This window comes from Cuculus canorus, chromosome 1 (assembly GCF_017976375.1).
Source record: "Cuculus canorus isolate bCucCan1 chromosome 1, bCucCan1.pri, whole genome shotgun sequence".
Lineage (NCBI taxonomy): Eukaryota > Metazoa > Chordata > Aves > Cuculiformes > Cuculidae > Cuculus > Cuculus canorus.
In genome coordinates this window covers 173,637,403-173,660,460 of record NC_071401.1, presented here as the reverse complement: position 1 = coordinate 173,660,460, position 23,058 = coordinate 173,637,403, and the positions used below count along the sequence as shown (strand labels likewise).

Here is a 23,058-nt window from a genome sequence, read left to right as displayed (position 1 = left end):
TAAAGCAATGTCAAGTAGGTGATACGTTATTGAGCATGTTGCTTATTTAATCTTTTATTTTTGGAACTTAATTTGTGATTATTACATAGTTACCTTTTTCTTAGAATCTATTCTTAATATTTGTTCATATCGTTGTTAATCTTTTTTTAATACTAAAGGAATGATAACCTTTTTGTGAAATACCATAAGCTGCTTGAAATGCAGTATTTAGTGTATTGGCATGCATGTTGCACAACTAAACACAACATTTTACTTTGACAGAAGCCGAAATAGATATTCGAATGAGAGAAGAATTTTCTAAGGTGTGTTTTGAAACACTGCTCCAGTTTTCATTCAGTAATAAAGTCACGACTCCTCAGGAAGGCTATATCTCTAGAATGGCACTTTCTGTGCTCTTGAAAAGGTCACAGGATGTATTGCATCGCTACATAGAAGATGAGAGATTGAGTGGCAAGTGTCCTCTTCCACGGTATGTACATTGTCTTTTGGAAATGAAAGGTCTTACCAGTACTTTATGAGCAGAAGGTTGCATTCAAAGTATCACTCAATCATGGAAAAAAAAAAGCTTGTGTGTTGGGGAGTGAGATTTAAAGCCAGGGAAATGTTTATGGGGAAGACAGTTCAAAGAAAACGTTGAAAACAGTTTTTTGTTGAAAAAGCTTTAAGTAATAATGGTTGTATTCAGTGCTGTTACTTAGACAATAGGAATGTAACTTAGTAACTAACGTTTTCAGTTATTGAAACAATGTTTCTGATATCTATAAGGTAATATGTGTGAAATCTGATTTCCTTTATTTGCAGTACGGCTGTGTATAGTTTCTAAATTGAGAGGTAGAATCTACTCGAAAGTAAGATCAAATATCCAAACAGCAGCATTGTGAATCATCACTCAAGTAATTGTTCTTGAAACAGAAAAATTGACTGAAGTACCAGGAAATTATTTAAAACAGGAAATTATTTAAATGTCATTAACTTTTTGAAGGTTTTGATAATGAATAATGAAATTGATTATTTTCATGTTACAGTTAATCATGTACACGCATATTTCCATATTGACAGGTATATGCTGTTACTATTTTCAGTATCAAATTTAAAAGTACACTAGCTGAGACAGCAGAATGATAGTGGGAAAGTGAAAGACAATTTAATCTCTAAATATCCTTTTCGTAGGCTTCATTGTTGCTGTTCCCATTAGGAGATTTTTTTTAATGTTATATCAGTTTCATGGCAAACTGCTGCTCTTGAGACAAAAAACAGTATTTGACTGTTCTCATTTTTCCCTTTGTAGGCAACAAGTAACAGAGATCATATTTGTTTTAAAAGCTGTCAGTACGCTCATAGATTCACTTAAGAAAACTCAACCTGAAAATGGTAAGTTATTGTTAAACAATGTGGTTCTAAACAAGATAACATTATATCTACCACAAGGACATAATCTTCACACAAATTGGAACAAACTACATTCAGTAGTTGGTAATTCTGTTTATATATACCTCTGTTATATATGAGAGGTAGCCCAAAAAAAAAAAAACCCACAAAGTTTTTTTTCCAGTTTACCTAAAAGTATAAAGTGCCAATATATGTGTAATGTAATAGAAAATTTCAATTTATAGTGTCTTAGAGCCTGGTGTCTTCTAAAATAAAACAAAAAAAACTACCATAAAATGTTAGTAGAAATCTTAAATATATGTAGTCTTGCTAGATCCTTTTTCTTCTTGTGCTATATCTATACGTTGCTATGGATCATGTTCACATAGGTGCATTCTGCAAGTAAAGGGCTGTACAAGTTAAATGCATGGGCAGGCTGTTAGATACTTGCTTCCCCTCCCTTTCTGCTCTAGTACTTTCTGTCCCTTGTATTGAGAAAGATGTCTGGGCTCACTGGTGCCCAAGTAAAGGGCTGACAGATGTATTTAAAAGGCTGAACTAAATGGAAGATCTCAGCTTCATTTATGATTGTGTGTCCTCTTCCTTCTGTGAGCTGTATGTACTGTATGCATAGAGTTCCTACCAGAAAATTTAGTCAGGAGTCTTAGTTAAACCAGCTGTATTGGTTTGAAATTAATAGAAGGCCTCATTGCTGACAAGTTTCCAAAAGTGAAACGTGTGTCCAATTCAATTTTCTGTCAATAGCTGAGAAAAGCAGGCAGGAAATGTGTGTGTATGTGTGTGATGGATTTAAATAAAATAGTATCTTCATTTTGTCAGTTCTTCATCCAGAAAACACAGTAAATGACTCACGTAGAAACACAGGTGTGTAGCACAGTTTTATGGATATCACATCTGGCTTCCAGCTGCTGCAGCATAAAAAGTGTATAGCACAAATCCCATATCATATCTGAGAGCCGTGTACAGATCTCTTATATAGCATAATGCACCCATGTTCAAGCACCTGTTTGTGCCCTTATTTATACAAGTCCTGGAAAGAAAATCTGTTGTAAGAATATGGAAAATAAGTGAGTGATTCAAATCCATTCTTTTCTTTGTTGCAGTTGATGCTAATACATGGGCACAAGTTATTGCCTTGTACCCGACTTTAGTAGAATGTATCACCTGCTCGTCCTCAGAAGTATGCTCTGCTCTCAAAGAGGCACTGGTTCCCTTTAAGGACTTCATGCATCCACCAGCATCCAAGGTACAGAACGGAGAGTCTTGACCCCATAAAACTTATTTTTTAATTATTATTTTTGAAGGAATAAAGTATCCAAAAATGTTTGTTTCTGGGTGAAGTTTCTCTGAGGAAATCTCTTGTTTCTAGTACTTTGGCAACCGCTGATGACTGCCTTTTAACTGTACTAACAAGAGCTCAGCAATCCACGAATACAGGCTATCTCTCAGAGATTCCAGAGTGAGTAGCAGTGCAAACCTTTAATAAATTTAACTGAATAGTTGGAATCATTTATAATCTAATGTACTTGCTACAGTATCTTGAAGTGGTGATTGAAAAGTGGGCTTATGTACAGCTTGTTGTGTATGTGTTAATGATGTAATTAAAAATATTTCAATTCAGTCAGATTTATTAGGCTGGTGTTTTGCACCCTTTTTTTGAAGTACGAATTGTACTAAAATTTTATGCAAGATGGTACTGTAACATTCCATATCTCTGTAACCAGCCTTTGTAAACAAAGGGAACTGATATCCTTGTGTGTATAATAAATGGTACAGTTCTGTATAAAATAGTTGCATTTATTATTTAAATTCTTTTTAAAATATTAATAATGGTAAATGCTTGAAAATGTATTTATTATGAATAAGTTGTATGCTTGCATTTTTACTTACAGTTTGCCTTCTAAATTCCCAGATATGCTCACTCATATCTGATCATATTGTTAGTTTTTGCTTAATTGAATGTATCTTCTCTGTGGCCGTTGGACATCTGAGAAGGGGTCATATGACAAACGATTGCAGCAAGCAGTCAGGAGTCTGCTGATCTCAAACTTTAAAGTAGTTGACCTTAAATAAGTTTGAATATGCAGAAATCCACTGTAGCACTTCAACACTACCATACCTCACTTCATAATATATTTGTTTCAAGATGTTTGTTCTACTCAACTTTATCCATTTTTGCAGTTCTAGCCTTGCTTTAAAAATATCACATACTTGAGGGTTGTCAGCCTTTTTTGACCTTCTTGGCAGGTATCACAGTCTTTGAATCATGACCCAAGAAAGGAGATTTCAAATATCTGAAATACTTGGCTGTAATATTTTGTTCAATAATTTTAAGTGCTTTGTTTTGTAATGTCTTTTCAACCCAAACAAATTGTTCTAATCTTTTAATTATAAACTGTGTCTGATACAAAACCATGAGAAGTGTGTTTTTGAAGATAGTTACTCATTTAGAAGCGCAGTAAAATTTGTCATGTAAGTGTGAATTTGTATCACTTTCGCGTAATACATAATTGAAGCAAAACACTTTTAATGGTATTGTTTTTAAAGTTTGTGACTTAGGACTTAAAACTATTATTAAATCATTAATTATTATTTCAATAGTGTTTCACCTGTATTAACATATTTTTAACCTGTGATATGAAAGCACAAAGGCCAAATGTTAAAAGAAAAAAAAAAAGACAGGTGCCTTTCTATGGATTTGAGAATTTCAGAGCTTCTCATTAGGCTTTTGTTCCTTAAAGTCTTTTGTAGATATTAAAAGAGATTATCGTACATAAGAAATGGTATTATATCTATTTGCTTTACTTTTCCTGGATTGAAGAGACATGGATTGGTACATGTGAATAGACACAGAAGTGGTAGGAGCTTCATATTGAAGCTGTCATGAACTGGTCAGGTTTAGAAATGCCCTGTGTGAGTACTGTCATACGAGCACAGCTCAGGACAGCTTGCTCGCATAAGGCTCCAGTTTATGGTACTTTTTAAAAGCTTTCTGTTTCAAAGTTTAGTAAATATTAAAGAGGCTTCAAGATCTTGTGCATTTCTCTGTGACTGAAGTTGCATGGAACTTATTTGTCAAGCATGGATAGTTTTTAGAGAACATACACTTTACATTAAGGAAACAAATGCTTCCCATTAAAAGAATTTATGTCAAAATAGCTTCTTTGGAGGAGCTGTTCCAGTTATCATGCAGAACTGGGTCCCGCATACGGATAACAAGATTATCCATACTCTGAAAGTGAAAACCTGGCAACTGCTTTCTTAATTAGTGGAATCTAAGTCTATGAGGTCATTAAAGAAACAAAGTGTAGGACAGGAAAGAAGGGTATTAATTTGATTTAGAATATGTTATCTTAACCAGAATTTCTGGAAAGAAGTGTGCAGACCAAACTGGGTGAGTTTGTTTCTAACTAGTTTCTAATTGATTTTTTTAGTGATAATACAGATACATTCTGTCCAACAAAGAAAATCTTCAGCTCTATCTCTATTTTAAAAAGGAGGCGTATAAGTCTTTCCTGACTCAAGAGCTCGCAATACTCTACCACCCATGTACGTTAATCTTCAAAAGGTTTTGGGAAAAAATATCGATACCTTCCCTTCCTTTTGTCCCAATTACAAAATTAATATCTGTGTTATTTGAGGCACTTTTTCACCCGGCAAGCTGAGGATGACCATATTCAAAGAGCTTTCTTGTGTTCCATATAAAGTAGTTTGATAACTAAAACCAAAGCTACTTAGTTTAAAGAGGGTTTTCATTGACTGATTTTTGTCTGCGAATAAGAATTATTCCCTTTACTGTGCCTTCTTGTCCAGTGCTCAAATACTTCTTCCAACTTGAAGTATCAGTTTCTTTTTTATATTTGTACTTTTTGCTAAATATTCTTAGGGCTTCTTTGATGCAAACAGAATATTTAAATTTCACATTTTTACATATTTCTACCAAGGTAAATGTTGTTCCTGAAGAAATTTAATTTAATTTAACATTACCTATTGAGTAGATTTTCAAGTCTGTAGGGTTGCTTAGTCATGAGAAGTAAGACATCTGGACATTTTAAGGATTGGGATTGGCATTGTGTCACTGAAACCAGCTCGGAAGGTGATACAGCTGACTGTATAGAAATACATCACCTGGAAGTTAAGTGATAAGCATTAATTGCTTATTGAATGTAAACATGATCTTCACCTTTTTTTCTTCTTCTCCCCAACTTTAAAAAGACATGGATTGGGAATCTAGAGAGAAAATGTGAGGGTCTCACAGATTATTTGACAGTTCATATAAAGATTTTGGATTACTTGAGAAAACTTGTATATCTCAGTGCCCTGACCATTGCCTTAATGTATGCAAGGATTTAAGATTATATAGTAACTTTAATTAAGAAGAAGGAACAGATGCCTCAATCTGGGAACTTCTTACAAAAACTATAATTCTTAGAAGTTACCTATAGTACTTATTTGCTTATCATCAGAGATGCTTATCTAACTGGATATCTGTTTTTTTCCCTTCTACATGTGCTCACTACCCTGCCTGTTTTATTGGTGAACTATGGTATGTTACTGGGCATTCATACATGGTCGTTTTTAGTTATTTATCAGGGCAAGTAGGAGTTATGTCTGTGAAGCTCCAGTGGTTTGTCATCGTATTCCACAGATGGGTTTTTGGCTTTGTTTTTTTTTTTTTTTTTCTCCCCAGGTTGAGTTGTTTCTTCTTGCCAAACAGCAAACATTCTCATAGCTGGCCTTGAACTCTTTGGCAGGATATTTTTAGTGAGGTTAATGCCTTTCTTTTCCTCAGTGCGTGGTAAATACAAGTACTAGTCATCATTGTATTCTACAGAAACTAATTTCAGGATACTACTGTTCTTAGGGGGGAGAGGAAGAAGCCATGTTTTCCCCTCATCTCTTTCTGTACAGCTTAGTTCCATGCCTTGTTGTTTACCTCAAAACTGCCGCTTGCTATTCAGAAAACTGCAGTTTGCCTCTCGTTTCCTATGTGGGCAGGCATCTTCTACAGTATCTTCAAAATTATCACCAGCAGAAATGCCCCACGTTTCCAGGGATGCAGAAAATAAAACGTGTATTTTGTGTCCATCTATCTGATCTTTCCTTCTGTCATTGCTCGGCCTGTCAGTTTTCAAGAGGCAAGGGGAGTATCACAAAGCATTATCATTTGTGTACATGTGTATAGTATGTATGTAGTGCTGTGAAGGAGTTAGCTATGAAAATGTGACTTGTGTGGTACCAATGCATACATTTTTCTTCTCCCTTTAGCTTAGTGAACTGAGATTTTGTTGCTTGAAGAATTCTCAGGAATGCCTTCCAGTTTTATCAATAAAATGTTCTCTGATAATGTACAGTGCTCGTTATGAGTCTGGCTTGGTACAAGAAAACATTCTTTTTTAATGATTAGTGTTTGCACATGCAGGTGAGGGTCAGAATTTTCATCTCTAGCATCTTTAGCTAAAAATCCTCAGGTAGGGATGTAAATTGTTTGAGATGTCACTGATTCCTGTGGCTTACTAACTAGCTCTGTCCATTTCAAGGCTAACAGGATATGAGCAGTTTTTCCTGGCTGTAGGATATGAATAAATTTAGTGAGGTCTGTGCAGTATTTAGTTTATCTTAAGTCTCAAGAAAAACCTTCTCAAACAGAGGGCTTCAGGAGGACTTGTACACCAGCATATAAGCATGCTTCCTGGATAAGGACACTTTGCTCACATGAAAGTTGCATATTGTAAGAACTTTTCAAATGTAAATCTTGTTTCATAGCTGAGTTGTATTGTTCAGATTTATGTCATCTTCAGAGTATCTGACTGCTGTCTAATTTAGGACAGACAGCGTTACGCTTTCCAGGAACCAGCTGCTGGGATCAAGAATGGCTACATCAGCAGCAAGTGAGGAAAAAAATTTGATGATTTAAGACAACTCGTGTAAGAAAGATAGTGAAATTAAATATTCATGATTCAAGGTGGAGAGAAAACATCAAAATAAAAATCACTGGACTTCAAGAAGGCAGACTTCAGAAAACTGATAGGTAAGATCTCACAGAAGACAAGTCTGAGGTAAGAGAGGAACTGAGGAGGTAAGACAGTTCCTTGGAGATGCAAAGGTCGTGATTGAAAGTATATCCATCCCAGTGCAGGTGATGGAGACTAGATGTAATAAGAAGCCAACTTAGTTAAAGGAGGAATTTCATTGACTTCAAAACCTGCAGATAATGGAAATTCAAGTACCACCAAAGAACAGTGTTAACAAGGATGAAAGTGGATGAGATAAAGCTGTCAACTGGCAGAGAATAAATACATATTAAAAGACTGGCACTAACAAAAGTGCTTACTGTTTGAAAGAGAATGGCTATTAATATCAAGTGATTGTGAGTTTGCTTCAGATTTGCGATTTGCGTGTTGAATGTTTTGGATTGTTCTAATGACTGATCCAAAAAGTCAAAAAACAGCTGCCAGTGTACTGCTTGTGTGACAACAACTGAAGCAGCTTACCTAGAAAAGGAAGATGGGGCAGAAGATAGTTATGTGTTGTCAAATTGACTGGGCTTGTAGAATTTCTTCCTGGTATTTGAAGAGCTAATCTGAGGAACTTCAGCATTTTTAAGATCATCTTTGAAAACTAATATAAAACAAGGGAAATATCAGATGACTGCAAAAATAAAGCAAAAACAGTGTTTAAACTTTTAAGGACAAAATGGAGATTATGTAAATGATAGCTCAAATGGCCTGCCATTTGTTCATGCTTTTTTCCCCAAGAATTAAAAGTAAAAATCTGTTAGATCAGCAAGATATCCACAATGTGCATAACTGATAAGTGTTTGCTATGATTATGCTCCATACACCGAGACTAATTTCTTTCTATGAAAAACTGACAAAACTTGTGGACAGGGATAAGAACTAGTTGCTAAATCTCGATTTGAGTAAGGCTATGCACACCGTTTCACAGGACACTTTTATAAGCAAACCAAGGAAACAAAGTCTAGCCAAGCAGACAGAACCCTAAAAAAGCAAACCAGGCAGAGTGTGCAGATCAGGATTCTACATGTAGCTTCTCTGAACACAATATAAGGATAAGACAGCAGGCTTACTAAATAGGTAGCAAATCAATAGAGGTATTATAAGAATGCTAGAAAACAGGATTATAACTCAGCATCTCAGCTAGCAAAGTCTCCCAGAAGCCAGGATGCAATTCATCAGCATGAATGTGAGGTGCTGCTGTTAAGCAGCAGTCAGGTTTTTCCATTTAATTTTGCCACCTTTCTTGGATAGGAAACTTGAATTTCAAAACAGTTTTGATAGTTTTCCTTAGAAAATTGCTCCGGTGTTAAAATGGCTGTCAGTGCAAACAGCCGTCATTAGCACCATCGAGAACTAGATCTGAAAACATGTTTTGCAGTAGTTTCTAGTAGTAGAAGTATAAAACAAGTCTTAACATCTTTTCAGCAATTAAAAATTAATTTTTTTATCAGCTTTTTAGAACATAAATTTCCATGCATAATCCGTAATTTAATGTTTAATCTACACAGCGATTGTGTAATTGTCTTTAAATCATCCAGTCAAAGCTTTAAATAAGTTTTCATTTTTTGTTTCTGGATCAAACACCTGATCTCTACTCACATTGTTTTAAAAGATTTTAACTAATAATGTATGTGAAGTCTTAAAGAAATAAGGTGTATATTAAAGACAGGATGGAATCCTTGCAATGAAAAATAGCACTGAGTGGTATTGCCAGCAGAATAGGGTTTCTGTGTTGCATTGTAGAACGCATCAAATAGCAGAACCACAAATAATTAGTTACTGTCCACTTCTCTGATTCAGAATGTGATAGTCCTTGTGGCCTGTCAGTTAGACAGTAACATGCTAAAATCTGATCCTTATGTTTCTGAGATCCTTATTTAAGCAGTTATTTGATTATGAAACAGATTTGATAGAAAGGACAAGGTACTTGTGTGCTTACTATGCTAACTGCAGCGTTTTATTAGCAAAAGATGACTGTTCTTTGCTTGAATTTCCTTTATAATCTACATTTAGAGGAGTTCTTAGATAAGCTTATTTTTAAAATCAGTACGATGTACTTTTCTTTCGATGGTAACACATTTATTCCCACTTGTGGTCCACATGCCTACCTTAAGAACTCCTTAAGGAATCTCCTTTGTCAGCACTGTAGTACTCTCTTCACCTGTAGCATGTTCCTTATGGAAGGGATGAGTTAAATACAGCTTCCATCTTTTTCTTCAATCAAAAATACTGCAATGTTGAAACACACTCAAAGGCCTCGGCCCATACTGCCTGTCAGTTTAATGTTGAAGGATTTTTGAGATGTTTTAGTTTTATAGGGGATTTCCAATAGATAATTAGAAACGAAAATCCTTTATAAGCCTTGTATCTGTTTGGCATCTTGGTAGTTTTGTATTGAAGACCTTGATCTTCTAATGGAAATCACAATTGCTGCTCTCTGCATATACAGTATCTGCCTTAGATTTGGCATGAGTCTCCATGACCAGTCATACTTTGAATGTTGACACCCTCAAGACTGCAGTGGCTGGTAAGGATGAGAGACTATTGGAAACTTGAAATCGCCTGGTTTGTTGAATTTAATGTTAACTATTTCTTACTTGGAACTATTAAAGTCACCAAGGAATTGTGTACGTTTCTGGCTTCCTTGCCAGAAGACTCGCACGTATTTCCCTTATCACGTCACAGGCTAATGCCTGGTCATGACAGAAGGGGCTGAGACGTTCAGCAGAAAAATGGCAGCCAAAACTGAATTGCCACTAAGAGAGGACCTTTGAAAAGCACTGAAGGTAGTCTGGTTTTGATCAACCCCTCTCATGAGAAAACGTGGAAGGGGACAGGGATATTATGTGCATGGTACTGCTGGCACGTACGCGTATGAAGAAGTGGTTTCTGAAGTACATCACAACTATTACTTGCCAATCTACTTATTGAGCATCTGTTCATGCCTCAGAGCTTGGTGTTGTAGAACTATATGGTAGTGCCTCACCCCTAAAAGCAGCCCTGGAGTCTGCACATAGTGCTGCCCTAGAACAAGTGAGGAAAGATAACAATTTATTTTAGAAAAGACTGATTCAAATTAATTATTTTCTCGTAAATTATGGCATCAATAACCTCTTTTATACTTGTATGCACTGTAATATCTTAAAATTTTAAGTGGTTATGTGTTGCCAAACCCTTAAAGAGAAAGCACTGAGCTGATGAATGGAGTAGCACAAACTCCTTCCTCTTTATAGAGTAACAACCGGGAAGCACGTCTTGAAGTGCTACACGCCACACTTGGATAGCAGTAGGTGCTTCTTCCTTCAATTTCACTTTAGCTCGATTCAAACTAGTTCAAACTCGGAAACAAATTAGGAATGGGAAAAGCTTGGGGTTTTTCCCTTCGCATGTATAGGAGAGATCTGTGAAGGTGAAATCTACTATCTAAAAGCTGAAGGCAGTGTCAGCCAGAAACAATCAGTTATGTCCTCTTAGTTAACAAGATATGTTTCATCAATGCATCCAATACATTTAAAACTGATCGATCTAAGAAAGGATTATTTTGAATACTGTATTTAATATCATTCTACTTTGCAAGAGAGCTCTGTGGAAGCTAATGAAGTATTAAAGAAAAGTACACCATTTTCTGATAAAATGGAACTATTTAGCATCTAATAAGCTATAGAATTTTTAATTATGTAAAATGTATTCCCTAGTTATAAAAGGTTGCCCGTTGTAGTGCAATGATTATATTTAAATGTGAACAAACATTTAAATAATTGCTAATGAAGTAAAAAAAATCTCTTAGGAGAGATAACTATAGATGCAAAATAAGGCTTAAAACAGCTCCCTTCAAATACAGAAATAATTCCTCCTGTAATAAAACTTATGAGAGGCAGTATGGAGTATTTGCTTTGAGAGGCAAAAGTTCAATTCCTCTTCTGAGATTTAGGTAACTAAAATTTTGAGGCCTTCTCCAAGATTAACTAGCCTGGCTTTCATTTGCAGTTAGAGAAGATAAAGTAGGCAGGCCTAGCAGGAGATCCATTCCATCCTAAAAGAGGTCATGCAAGTTGCTATGTGGAAGTGCCAGTTCTTTCTGTGGGAGCACAGGACAACTACTTTAGGCTTGGGCATATGGTGGTTTGTGTTTTTTTTTATTTCCGGTTTACTTTAGACATCTCAAAATCAGGAAAATAAATCTCTGTCAGAGGCTCAGCCAGCCACAGTAAATGGAACCGACACTGCTATTGCAACGTGTTGATGGTGCTGTAGTTTTTCTTGAGCTTGAGGAAAAGAGCATTTTCATAGTGGGCTTTTGTCTGCTTTTTGGTTTATTACATATCCTTTGTAGGGGCCAACTCTGAGGCTTAGCTGTTTCTTTTCCCCTTTATTGAGATCAGATTCAAGTATTTATTTGTTGTATCCTGTCTCTGAAAGGGGTGACATTTTATATGAATTCCTTTCAGTCGCAGCATTAGTCTAAGTACTTAGATGAAGGTTCAAGAGCTCAACAGTTACTGTTAGTGTAGAAAATGGAGCTCTTTTTGAACCTTACATTCCCCTTGCTACGGATCTATTTTGTTTTTCCATAGCTTCCCCAGTTTGGATGAGTACATGAGATATTGTCTTTGTGAAGTCAGTAAACTGAACTAAACATTTCCAGTCCTGCTACACTTCCGTATGCTCCTTATCAGAGAATTCTTCTGTTTTTTATATAACATTTAACTACTGCTTTCTACCCAATTGTTTCAAGTCAGCAAGGTTACAGTTGCTTTTGATATCTATAAGCTGATGCCTGAATGCTTAGTTTTGTCACTTAAATTTCTCATCTCTGAGGAAAGAATGTTTGCTAGTAAGCACTACTTTGAAAGTTGTTGCATATACACATTCTCAGTAAAGAAGATTTGAATTACTTAAAAGTAACTAAAGGCACCAATCTTCAAAATCTTTCAGAGCTTTGCGTTACCAGATGTGGGACAGCTTGAGGGAATCAGCAAGGTGGGTGCTTCCAACAAACATCAGGGTCTGCAAGCTTGCAGATCTGTACTTAAATTCATCTGCAGCATTGCACATTGCTTGACCCTTTTAATTCCTTTGTTATTGCTTTCCAGGGTCTATTTTAATAACTTTTCAGACTTAAAGTTTTTAGATAAATGCAAATCCACAAAGAAAATATCAGTGTAGGTGTTCTGATTTGCCATATAATAGATTTTGATGTGTGCTGAATATCTGCTGTTAGTTTTTAGTGATATCTAATAATTTAAAAATAACAAATTCTGTCTATACATGATAGACTATGACTATTTCAGTTAATAAATTTACCAAACTTCCAAGAGGAAACAGTATTCTATTGTATATCTGCCCCTTCTTACAAATAATTAAATACGTCCTAATGAAGTGGTTTAAGTTTACATTTTACTTCCACACAGAAGTGCTGATTTTCCTCATAGAAGTTGCAAAATTCTTGTCCAAGAAATTTTCTAAATGTACTCATGACATTAAGATGGATTTCAGTCTATTAGTAAATATGAAAGAGACTTTAATTAAGGAAAACAAGTAATTGAGATGTGAAATACTGTTAATCTTGTGTAAACATTGCTTTACATTGTATAGTTGAAGTTGGTTTTGAACAGAAGGGAGCACATTAAAAAAAAGTAAAAACCCAGAATTAATTAAAAACTTCAATATTTGACTAAATACGGAGGGGTTCTTGCTACTATTAATACCTTTTGTAATATAGTTTAAATAAATCTATCTGAAATTTTTAATAGGAAGAGGTGGTCTGAAAATAACTATCTCTTGCTTTTTTTAAGAAAAAAACACTTGAACTTTCCCAATTTTAGATTGTGTTTCTTTCAGAGTTAGGTTTTCATGTGTACACCAATTTAACCCAGTAGCACATGATTCCTTCGTGCATTCATCTCATTGTAATACCTTGCCTCTCCTGAGCTGACCTTAAATAGCAGAACAATTAACTCTTACTGTCCCTGGGAGAAACAGCATTACCCAGCATTACAGAGGAAAACAGGAACTGGGAGAAAGGAGGCTGAAGGAGACCAAGTAGTCTCTTGCAGAAGCAAAGGACTCATTACTGGATACTTCCATTTTCTTAGTTCTACGATGTTCTTTTCAATCAGTATCAAAAACATATGTACTTTATAAACACATAGAGAATCAGCATGTTTTCTCCAACAAAATTACTGGTTAAATGCCTTTTAAACAAGTAATCTACTTGCGCTTGATGCTCTAGATAGGTAGCAACTTGAAAACGAAGGAACTGCATAGCCATGAAGTATTTTCTCTTTGTCTCTTCTTTAAAGTGGCAATGTTTCAGCTGCTTTCTAGTGTAACTGTCTCAGCTACAGAGTTCTCCTGAGTTATCACGGAGTTATAAGCTGGTGAAGGGGCTGAAGAACAAGTCTTATGAGGAGTGGTGAAGGGAGCTGGGGTTGTTTAGCCTGGAGAAGAGGAGGCTGAGGGGAGACTTTATTGCTCTCTACAGCTACATGGAAGGAGGTTGTAGAGAGGAGGGAGCTGGCCTCTTCTCCCAAGTGACAACAGGGGACAGGACAAGGGGGAATGGCCTCAAGCTGCGCCAGGGGAGGTTCAGACGATATCAGGAAAAAATTTTTCACAGAAAGGGTCATTGGGCACTGGCAGAGGCTGCCCAGGGAGGGGGTTGAGTCACCATCCCTGGAGGGGTTTAACAGACAGGTAGATGAGATGCTCAGGGACATGGTTTAATGGCAGACAGGAATGGTTGGACTTGATCTAAGAGATCTTTTCCAACCTAGTGATTCTATGATCACTAAAGGCACTGCATTTTATTCTCAGCCCATGTTGTATATAGTTTTGCCTGGAAGCTCTAAGAGTATAGCATTTGAGTGAAGGTCTGGCTGCAAGGTGGGTTATTTCCATATTCTGCATCACTGAGCCTTGAACTATGTAATTATTTAGTTCCTGCAGCCTAATTCCTCATATATTTTTCACTGAAATTGGGACAAGAAACTTCTTATCAACAGTCGGGTGTCCTAAGAAGCAGGCACTGTTTTAATTTGGTACCAGATAAGATGGGCAGATACGACTATAGAACGTGCTCTACCTAAGAATGCAGTGGTTTGTTCAGAGGTACAACACGGGGGGCTGTTTTATCACCAGATCTGCTGCTGGTGAAGCCTAAAACAAGCATCATAAGAAGTCTTTCTAAATTTGTGACTGTTCGCTGTTTCGTTGAGGTCAGTTTCTGGGATGGAGCGGCCGTTCCGGGGTCAAGCAGAAGTAAGAGCCTCCACGTTTCTATTGGTGTTTAAAAAAAAAAACAAAAAAAAAAAAAACCCAACCTTTTAGAGTGCAAACCCGAGCTTATTAGCAAAGTTAAAGCCGACCACACAGCGTTTCCTTTCCCGGGCCGCTGCTGCCCTCTGGCCCCGGCAGGCACCGCCTTCGCCCTCCGGGCCCTGTTGGGGCTCGGCGCTCAGGGCGCCTCGTGCCCCGGCTCCGCCCCCGCGGCGTCCCGGGGAGGTTCTCCCCGCTCCAGGCCTTCTCCGCCGCCCGACGGGACAAGTCCCAGCACCCGCCCCACGCCATCTTGGCCGCTGGCGGTGGGCAGTGCGCCCCTTCCGCCCTCCCCAACATGGCGGCGGCCGGGTGAGTGACACGTCCAGTCACGTGGGCGGCGGGTGAGCCCCTCTCTCCCCCCGCCCCAAGCGCTCTCTATGGTGCGGGCGGGCGGGCAGCGGCGGCGGTGGTGAGGGACGGAGCCGCGCCGGGAGCGGGGCCGCCGCCGCCGCCTCCTCCTCCTCCTCCTCCTTCTTCTTTGTCTGCGGCCTCGGCAAGGCGAGCGCTTTCCCCTCCCCGACACCTTCGCCTGAGAGGGCTCAGCTCCCTCCTCCCCGCCGGCGCGGGGGGGTCCTTCCCGGCCCCTTCAGGGCGAGCGGGGCCGCGGCTGCCGGGCGGGCCGGGAGGGTGGCTGGGGCGGGGGGGGGCGTCTGTCTGTCTGTCTTGCCCTGTCTGTGTCTGCCCTGTCTGTCTGTCTTCCCCCTCCCCCCCGTTTGTCTCCTTTCTTCCCTCCCTTCCCGCCCCTTCCCGCCCCATCTGTTCCAGGGCTCGCGGATCGGTGCGTGTTCGAAATTAAAGGCGATGCTCCCGGCGCCAGCTGGGGTCTGTAACGTAGCTGAGAATCGAAGCTCTTCCCGTCGCTTTCAGGTCATGCGAGGAAAAGGGCAAAGCTGGGGAGGGAGCTGGGCGGGGTTTCCCTTTGCTTTTTCACAGTCAGGCGAGAGGAGTCTGGTTGATGTCTGCAGCAGATAAAGGAGACGAGAGGATCATCAAAGGACCCCAGAGCCCTTTTATCTTTCTGCTGCTTTTTCCCTCTAATTGCGTTTTGCCGTCGCTGCGGCGTCTGCCTGCTCGGTTCGCCCCTTCGGAAGGGGACGGTGCACCAGGGCCCTGGCTGAGGTAGTAGTTTGTGCTGTTGGTCGGGTTGTGACATTGCCCGCTGTGGAGATAACTGCGCAAGCTACTGCCTTGCTAGTGCTGGTGATGTTCGGCTGCAGAGGAAGACAATGACAATGGGAATCCCCTTTGTTTTCCCGGGATTGCATGCTGCTGAGGTGGCAACAATTCCTTCTCCTGCAGAAGGAGCCTTGACCACTGTGGTAGTATAGCGGGGTTTGACCCCGCCAGTAGGATGCTGCTGCTTTCACAGAGCTGGATGAAAAGCCATTAGTTTCCCACTGTTTGGAGGGCACCTGAATTTGGGCAGAAGAGCAAGTGTCTGTATTTCTTCTCGTGCTGAGACTTTATTATTCACATGGCACCCTTGAAAGGGCAGGATTTTCTGTTTTGTGAAGACAGATCAGTGACTGACTTGTATTTTCTGTGTTCTGAATATGCAAAACTTGTTTGTGTGATGTTAAGTGCTCTTGTTTGAATGGTAAAAAATCCTGAGTATCTTTCTGACGAATGCAAAACCATGTAATTACCACTTTCCTTACATTAATAAGATATTCTTTTTACGGTGTAGTTGACTAATTGTACTGCTCGGTGCTGACAGGTTTTTAGGTGAACTTCTGAGATATTTTTCGTGTATGCTTTGACTGACTTATTGTGAAAAGCAAACCCATGAATCTGCTACTGTGAATTAATTAAAATCGTTGGTATATTTATAGTGATGGCTAAGACTGTCTTTTTAATATGAATTTTAGTGTGTGGATCACTTATTACAATGGCTTAAACTTGGAATATATTAAAACATTTACAATAAATACACACAACTGTCTCTTATGTTTTTAAAAATATGATTTAATTTTTCAGTCTTTGTAAGAGCTAATTATGAACAGGTTGTGGGTAATCTGTTAGGTTGGTAGTGAAAGTTAAAGTTCTGGCTGAACACTTGAAAATAAGTTGGTGCTTTAATGTGACTTTTATTTCACTGATTGAATGTATTTATAATATTGGGAAGAGCTGGGCGACTTACAGATATTTAACTTTGCCTGTTTTTTTTTAATTGTTTGAATTCATTATCTTTGTAGAAGACATGCAAAGGTTGCTCTTGCACCTCTGCTGAATGTAAAGTGCCTTGCAGAACATAAGGAACGTCATACTTGCTGACAAGTTTAATATAATGATACTTCATTTCTACCCAGTACATTGTGTTATTCTGGTAATTCAAGTTCGGTCATAAACTAAACGTTTTAAAAGCTGGGTATTCTCATGCTCACTAATACACTAAATGTTAAGTGCTTTTACATTTTCCTTAAAGTAAAGTAGCTGTCATAGTGGCTGACTGTTCACAGATTTAAAATATAATTTGGCTTTTCCTCCCACCTTAATTGGAAGGGGCAAAAGGAATACGACAGCTGCCTGCTTTTCACATCCTAACAAACAGCACATCTCAAACAGCCCCTTGAGGTTTGATCTGGAAGTCAGGGTGGTACTTTCACCATCTACCTTTAGGGGTCTTGTTTCAGCTGGCTAATCCACTAGCATCTGCCTTTTCAGTGGAGGAGGCAGAGATAGATCCGCGATGAAAATCACACTTCCAAGTGCCTTAGTGTTACTTGTTCTGAATTATCCTTTCAAGGAGGTTGTGTCTCTATGTTTACAGTAAGGGAGGTGAAGGAGCTTCAGCTAAGTTAAATGCCTGTAGGTGGGTGGTGTGAAATTGTCCTCTGTTACTTTCCCTTCTCATGCTCAGGGAAGTTGGGTAGAAGTAGAACTTAGCTCCCTATGTAGCTTTTTGGGCCTGGGGAGAGAAGCAATGGGAGATGTGTTCAAGTAAACTACTATTAGGCACTCAGTTGTTTATCTCCTATGTGAAATACCTCCCTTAAACTTCACTTTCTCCCTGAGCAATCAGTTCTTTGTGCTCTGGATGGTGACTTAAGAGTTGAGGATAATGTTAAGGGCCTGTACTAAAATAGGATAGAGCTACTGAAATAATGCAGGTAGGGTGAGTGCTGATGACATATGTAGTGCATGAGGTGGTTTGTCCTCATGTTCACATAGGTCTCAGTTGACTATTGCCTAGTGGGTTTTGGGTGCATACATGTGAATTACTTCATTGAAGAGTTGCATAGTTTTGCTTTAGGCTTATCCATAGATTTCTTAGTTCAGAGAGCACTTCTTAGTCTTGCTTTCAAAGTATAGAAATTAGTCCAGACAGGTTTCATCCTTAGCGTTGTACTAATCTCAGTCCTCACTGCCTAACGGTCTCATGTGAAGAAGGCTGTGACATCATGCTTTGAGGCCAAAAGATTAATTCTTGAGTGGAATGAAGAGCTTTATCTTGGTGATGTAAAAGTCAAAGCTGATATTTCTGAAAATAATGCGAAAACCTAAAATGGGAAGAGTGGCTCATATCTTGCAAATTCAGTGATTCTTTATTGTGATTTGATGAATTAGTTTAGAAAGAAAAATTGCATCATGCCAATTAAAAAGCTGTACTGCTGGCATGTTATTGTCTATGACATTGTCTCCTGCTGAAATTTTTTCCCCTTTATTCTTCAGAGATCTCGCTCAGTCAGACTTCTTGTGTGAATTTGTTATAGCAACATTAAAATAGACACATGGCTGAGTTGATGGAATTTCTGTGCAAAGTTATTTAGTTTATAGTATCCCTATTGTGTATTGTTTGCTGTGCTGGGTGAGAAAGTACTGCAAGAAATGTTCCTCTGTAGCTTTTCTGAGCACTTCTTTTGACTCATGGAATAATAAAAATGCATTGAGATTCACGGCATAGTCGATTAAGCTTTAGATGCTCTTATTCCCTGGTTTGATGTCTTTTTGCGCTATTGTCTTACCTATTTTGTGAAGAACACTCACCAGCTGCTCACCCCTCCAGCTACTGTCTGTCAGTGCTGCTTCTACAGATACTGGCACACATCACCCTAAAATCTTAGATTCAAGATATTGCTTCCCTGCAGGGTGCAGTTGCCCTCTCTGTCACCAAGGAGAATGCTGTGTTCCTCTGCTAGCAAACTGGATGTTTGAGAACTTTTCTTCACTAGGGGTTGGTTTGGTTCTTCTGCTTTAATAGATCCTGGGCCATACACATAATGAGTGAGGCCTCCCACTTACACTGGGAAACTGCTTAAGACAGTAAGAGGAAATGCCAGTTTCTAGAGAGTTATGTCTATAAATACATGAGCACTTACTTAAAATACATCAGTGCATTTAACAAGTTGTGTGTGCCGCTTCCCATTGGATGTTTGCTTTGTAAGAATGAGTACTAAATTAACACAAGGAAATGCTTACACTAGTAATTGTAAAGGAAAGTGGACTGCATTCTTTATATTTAAATTAGTTTACTTGGGTTTTCCAGTGTCCTGTGCTTAAGTGTTACTCAACAAAATGATAAAAAATTGGTTCTAGAACATTACTTCTACAGGAAGTTTTGTGTGTATGTATATATTTTCATGGTATAGGGCTTAAAGAGGCATTCTTTCAGTAGCAGAAACAGAAAGCAGAAACATTCAAATCATAAGTGTGAATGTTTGAGGAAGCTCTTAAATACCTACATTTTGATAGTATAGAATATCTCTAATATAAATCTTCTCATATGTATTTGGATCATAATTTATACAAACATATTTATGAGAATGTACTCAACCCTTTTAACTGAACTAGTTGAATTTTTAGCAGTCTTTTAGCCTCTCAGCTCCATTAATGTACAGGCTTTATGACTTTCTGTCAAAAAAGACCACATGTCCTGCCACTAAAGTGTGAAAGGTGGGGAAAGATGAGAAATGTAACAGAAAAAGTTATCTACTGGGGATTTAGTGGAATCACTGAATTGAAAGGCTTGTATTTAATGGAAAGGGGTTGGAGTGTGTGCCTTCCTGCTTGGAAAGTGCTACATCATGGTGAGAAGAGCTGATGCATTCAGTCTGGGAAGACAATCTGAAGGCTGGAAGTGAACTTCTCTTTCTTTTCTCTGGCCAAAAATTTACCTGCAGAAAGGACACTCTTACCTGGCCTTGCAGTTTCTACTCCCGAGTTTGCTTATTTCTGCTGCCTTTCCATTTTCTTTGCACCTGATGTTCTCACTCTGGTACTATTAGTTTGTGTACCCTGCTTCCCCCTGCAAGCCAGGCAAACTGCCCACATCTTAGTGGTTTATAGCTCTTCAAGGTCTGCCTACTTTTGGTGAAAGTTGCAATGGCTGCAACAAAGAACTGTCTTGGTGCAACAGATTGGCTTTGTCCAGAATTCAGTGATGCCAGTGTGTCAGTACACAAAGAAAATTATGTTCTTCTAACTCACATGAAAGTGCTGAAGTGGTGTTATATTTCCCTATTTTCCTTTTCACCTGAAGACAACTCAAAGTATGCCTCATCCCATTCTGAAGGGTGCCTTTTCTGCCCTCGCCATCCTTCACAAGAAGCAAGGATTTTGTCTTGCACATGTCTTATGCCTTGTCCCACAAAAGAACGAGATGAAGGAATTGGTATGAAAGTGCTGGCATTGAATCAGGCAAGGTCGTGCGTATTCCACCTTCTGTGTGAAGTTTTGTGAGTGTTGGAAGGGAAGAGGGGATAGTTTTGCTGTTGATTAACTTTTGAAGTACCACATCAGGAGGGACCGTTACCTTGACAGCTCATGTTCCTGGAAGGATGTATTACTTTGATGCCCAGACTTCTAACTGAAAAGGCAAGAGAATCCTTTGTATGCTATCTGCAAAGAAAAATAGTGTGCATGGAAGCAAAGAAGAAAGTATGGTGACAGACTTCTAGCTCCTTTGTAATCCACTTTTTTTATCTGGTTTCTGGTTTTCTTTCTGGTAAAACTCAGTGTGGTTTGGGGGGGGGGGGGGGTTTGTTGAGGCTTTGTGTTTCAGGATGAAGTTTGGTTTTCCATCTAAAATGGGTCTTGTTCATTCCCAGAATTTCTACACTGTGCTCTTAAAGGGGAAGTTGGTCCAGTCGAGGACCTTCCAGAGGAAACTTATATAAATAAATAAATAAGGCTAAAATAACCTAAACCTAACAAACAGTAGATTTTAATTATAATAAAAAGCTTTGGTTATAATAGTGAATTACATTTCAGTATTTGAAGTATGAAGTGGTGCCTCTTTTCTATGGTAGGTATAAGTGAAAGCTATATCACTCTTGTTCAATAAAATGATGTTTGAGATGAATCGTGTTTCTGTAGAGTACCATGGGATTGATCAGGTAATGATGTGTGCAGCTGTTACAGACACATTCATCTCTCATACGGTGGCAAGTGTGGTGGGTATGCCTAACAGAAATAACATAGAGGGGCCAAAAAGTCAACCCCAAAAAATCTGAGAGCCTCTGTGATGTTTCCACTCCTGGTATTGATGCATGGGACCTTCAAAACCTTCTGAAAAATGTATTGCTATGTTTTATGACCCTTGTAGTAGGTATTCATTCATGTACGGAAGCCACTGCCTGGTTCCAGTTTTCCATTCCACCTGTGTTGACAGGACAGATCACACTATTGAGTGTTTCCTTGAATGATTCTTTGATGTGTTGTAGATGAACCCTGAGTTATACCAGGAGGAAGATGAGACCAAGAAGATAGATATTTAATGGTGTTTTGTTCTCTCTCTTCCTAAACTAAACGTGTTTTAGAAGCTGAGGGAGATGTAGGGCCAAAGTACAGTCCTCTGTGGAGCACTGTGTCCGTGTGATAGATGCACAGGCTAAATTGTGCAGTCTGACTGTTATTTGTGAAGCCCTGGGCATCTTCCAGATTAACAGGTCACCTCTGTACTGCAAGTCAGGAGCTGTGCTTTACAGTAGGAAACTTATTCCTAAATTTCTTAGCAATGCAGGCTGCTGAAGTGGAGACACTGTTCATCTATTGCATATTTAAAGACTACACCAGCATGCATAATTTGTATAAGGATCTTACATAAACTACAGCCCTCCAGCATGTCCTGCGAAGCTGGTTCACTGCTGTGTGGCATCTAGTTCTTGCCGCTTGCATCTAGCTAGGACTGCTTCAAGGCCATCTGTGTTGCACAGGATGGAACAAGGATGTCTAAAATGATCTGGTTGGACTTTGGATCTTGGATTTTCTGTCATACCAGCACTCATGCCTGCACCTCCTTACAGGTCTAAGTCAAACTGGGACTTACTCCTCATTGAGGAGAGGTTTTAGTGCAGGTGATCAAGGGGGAAAATGCCAGCAGATCCAGGACAACTGCATGAGTAGGACTGTGTTAACAATCTGGGGTGAAGAGTTGTCACTTTCCCAACTGCATCAGGGTACCTATTGTTGAGAGGGCAGTTACCTTCTATGAAGCCTTGCTGTGTCCAGTTGTGGTCTCCTGGTGGATAATTACTTTCGAATGGGTGAATCTGATGTCTGAATCCATGTTACTGGGTGATTTGTTTCATGGTGATGCAAAACCTCACCATTTGCTGGAGGTTACAAACAAGATCTAGTTTTCCATGTGACATCTTCTGTAGAGTTCTCAGGCTAAGCAGAAAATAAATCAATGCCTTACCTCCACTTATCTACCTGCCTTACCTCTTTAGGGGCCAGTATCTATGTATACAATGGATTGTCCTGAATATGTGATATCTGTGCTTCCTGAGGTCATCTCTCCCATAAGTGTTACCAGGATGTACATTGTCACTATCCATGTATATCTTTTGCTGTGTTTCATGTAACTGTATCTGATTTACATAGTGATTCTAGTCAGATGCTGAGCTTCTGCAGCCTAGAGATCTATTGTGGCAGTGTAGCAGTAATCCTTTGAGCTAGACTCATTGCTGGTGCCATCGATGCCGTTGTGGCGTCTCATGCTGCAAAACCTGAATATGGACCCAAGAAATGCTTCTGTTAGGAAGGATGCAGTAGGTTACTTCTGTATAACATGGAGGTTTGTGTGTACCATTTCAGACCTACCTCGTGTCTAGGCATTTGTGCATATCATTTCAGACTTACCCTTCAGACCTTGTAGGTTTGAAGTGGTACATACGAATGTACAGTATGAGAGCTAGCACTATTATACACATTAAATGTTTATAGGTGTGCCAGTCTGCAAGCTACAATGCCATTATTTTCCTGGTCCCTCAGGCTTCTTCCCTCTCTTGTGACCTAGCTTTTCTGCTACTCCCCAGCCTCATGAATGTCTGTCATTTTAACGTGGTCTGTTATGCATCCTGTATCCAGCTGCTGTCTTTGCTAATTT

The 23,058-nt window shown here is 39.0% G+C and overlaps 1 protein-coding gene across 5 annotated transcripts in view; it reads left to right on the top strand.

Annotated features, from left to right (window-relative positions):
• Positions 1-23,058, top strand: part of MON2 (MON2 homolog, regulator of endosome-to-Golgi trafficking) — a 98,523-nt gene that overhangs the window by 65,317 nt on the left and 10,148 nt on the right. Inside the window, exons 33-36 of one of the 5 annotated variants that reach the window (XM_054051672.1) lie at positions 262-469; positions 1,289-1,371; positions 2,493-2,635; positions 2,759-5,999. In XM_054051672.1, the coding sequence (XP_053907647.1) occupies positions 262-469; positions 1,289-1,371; positions 2,493-2,635; positions 2,759-2,776 (452 nt within the window). In that variant the 3' untranslated portion in view covers positions 2,777-5,999. Of the gene's footprint in view, positions 1-261; positions 470-1,288; positions 1,372-2,492; positions 6,000-23,058 lie in introns of those variants that run through there. The other 4 variants (XM_054051680.1, XM_054051662.1, XM_054051700.1 and 1 more) reach the window with 4 other exon arrangements.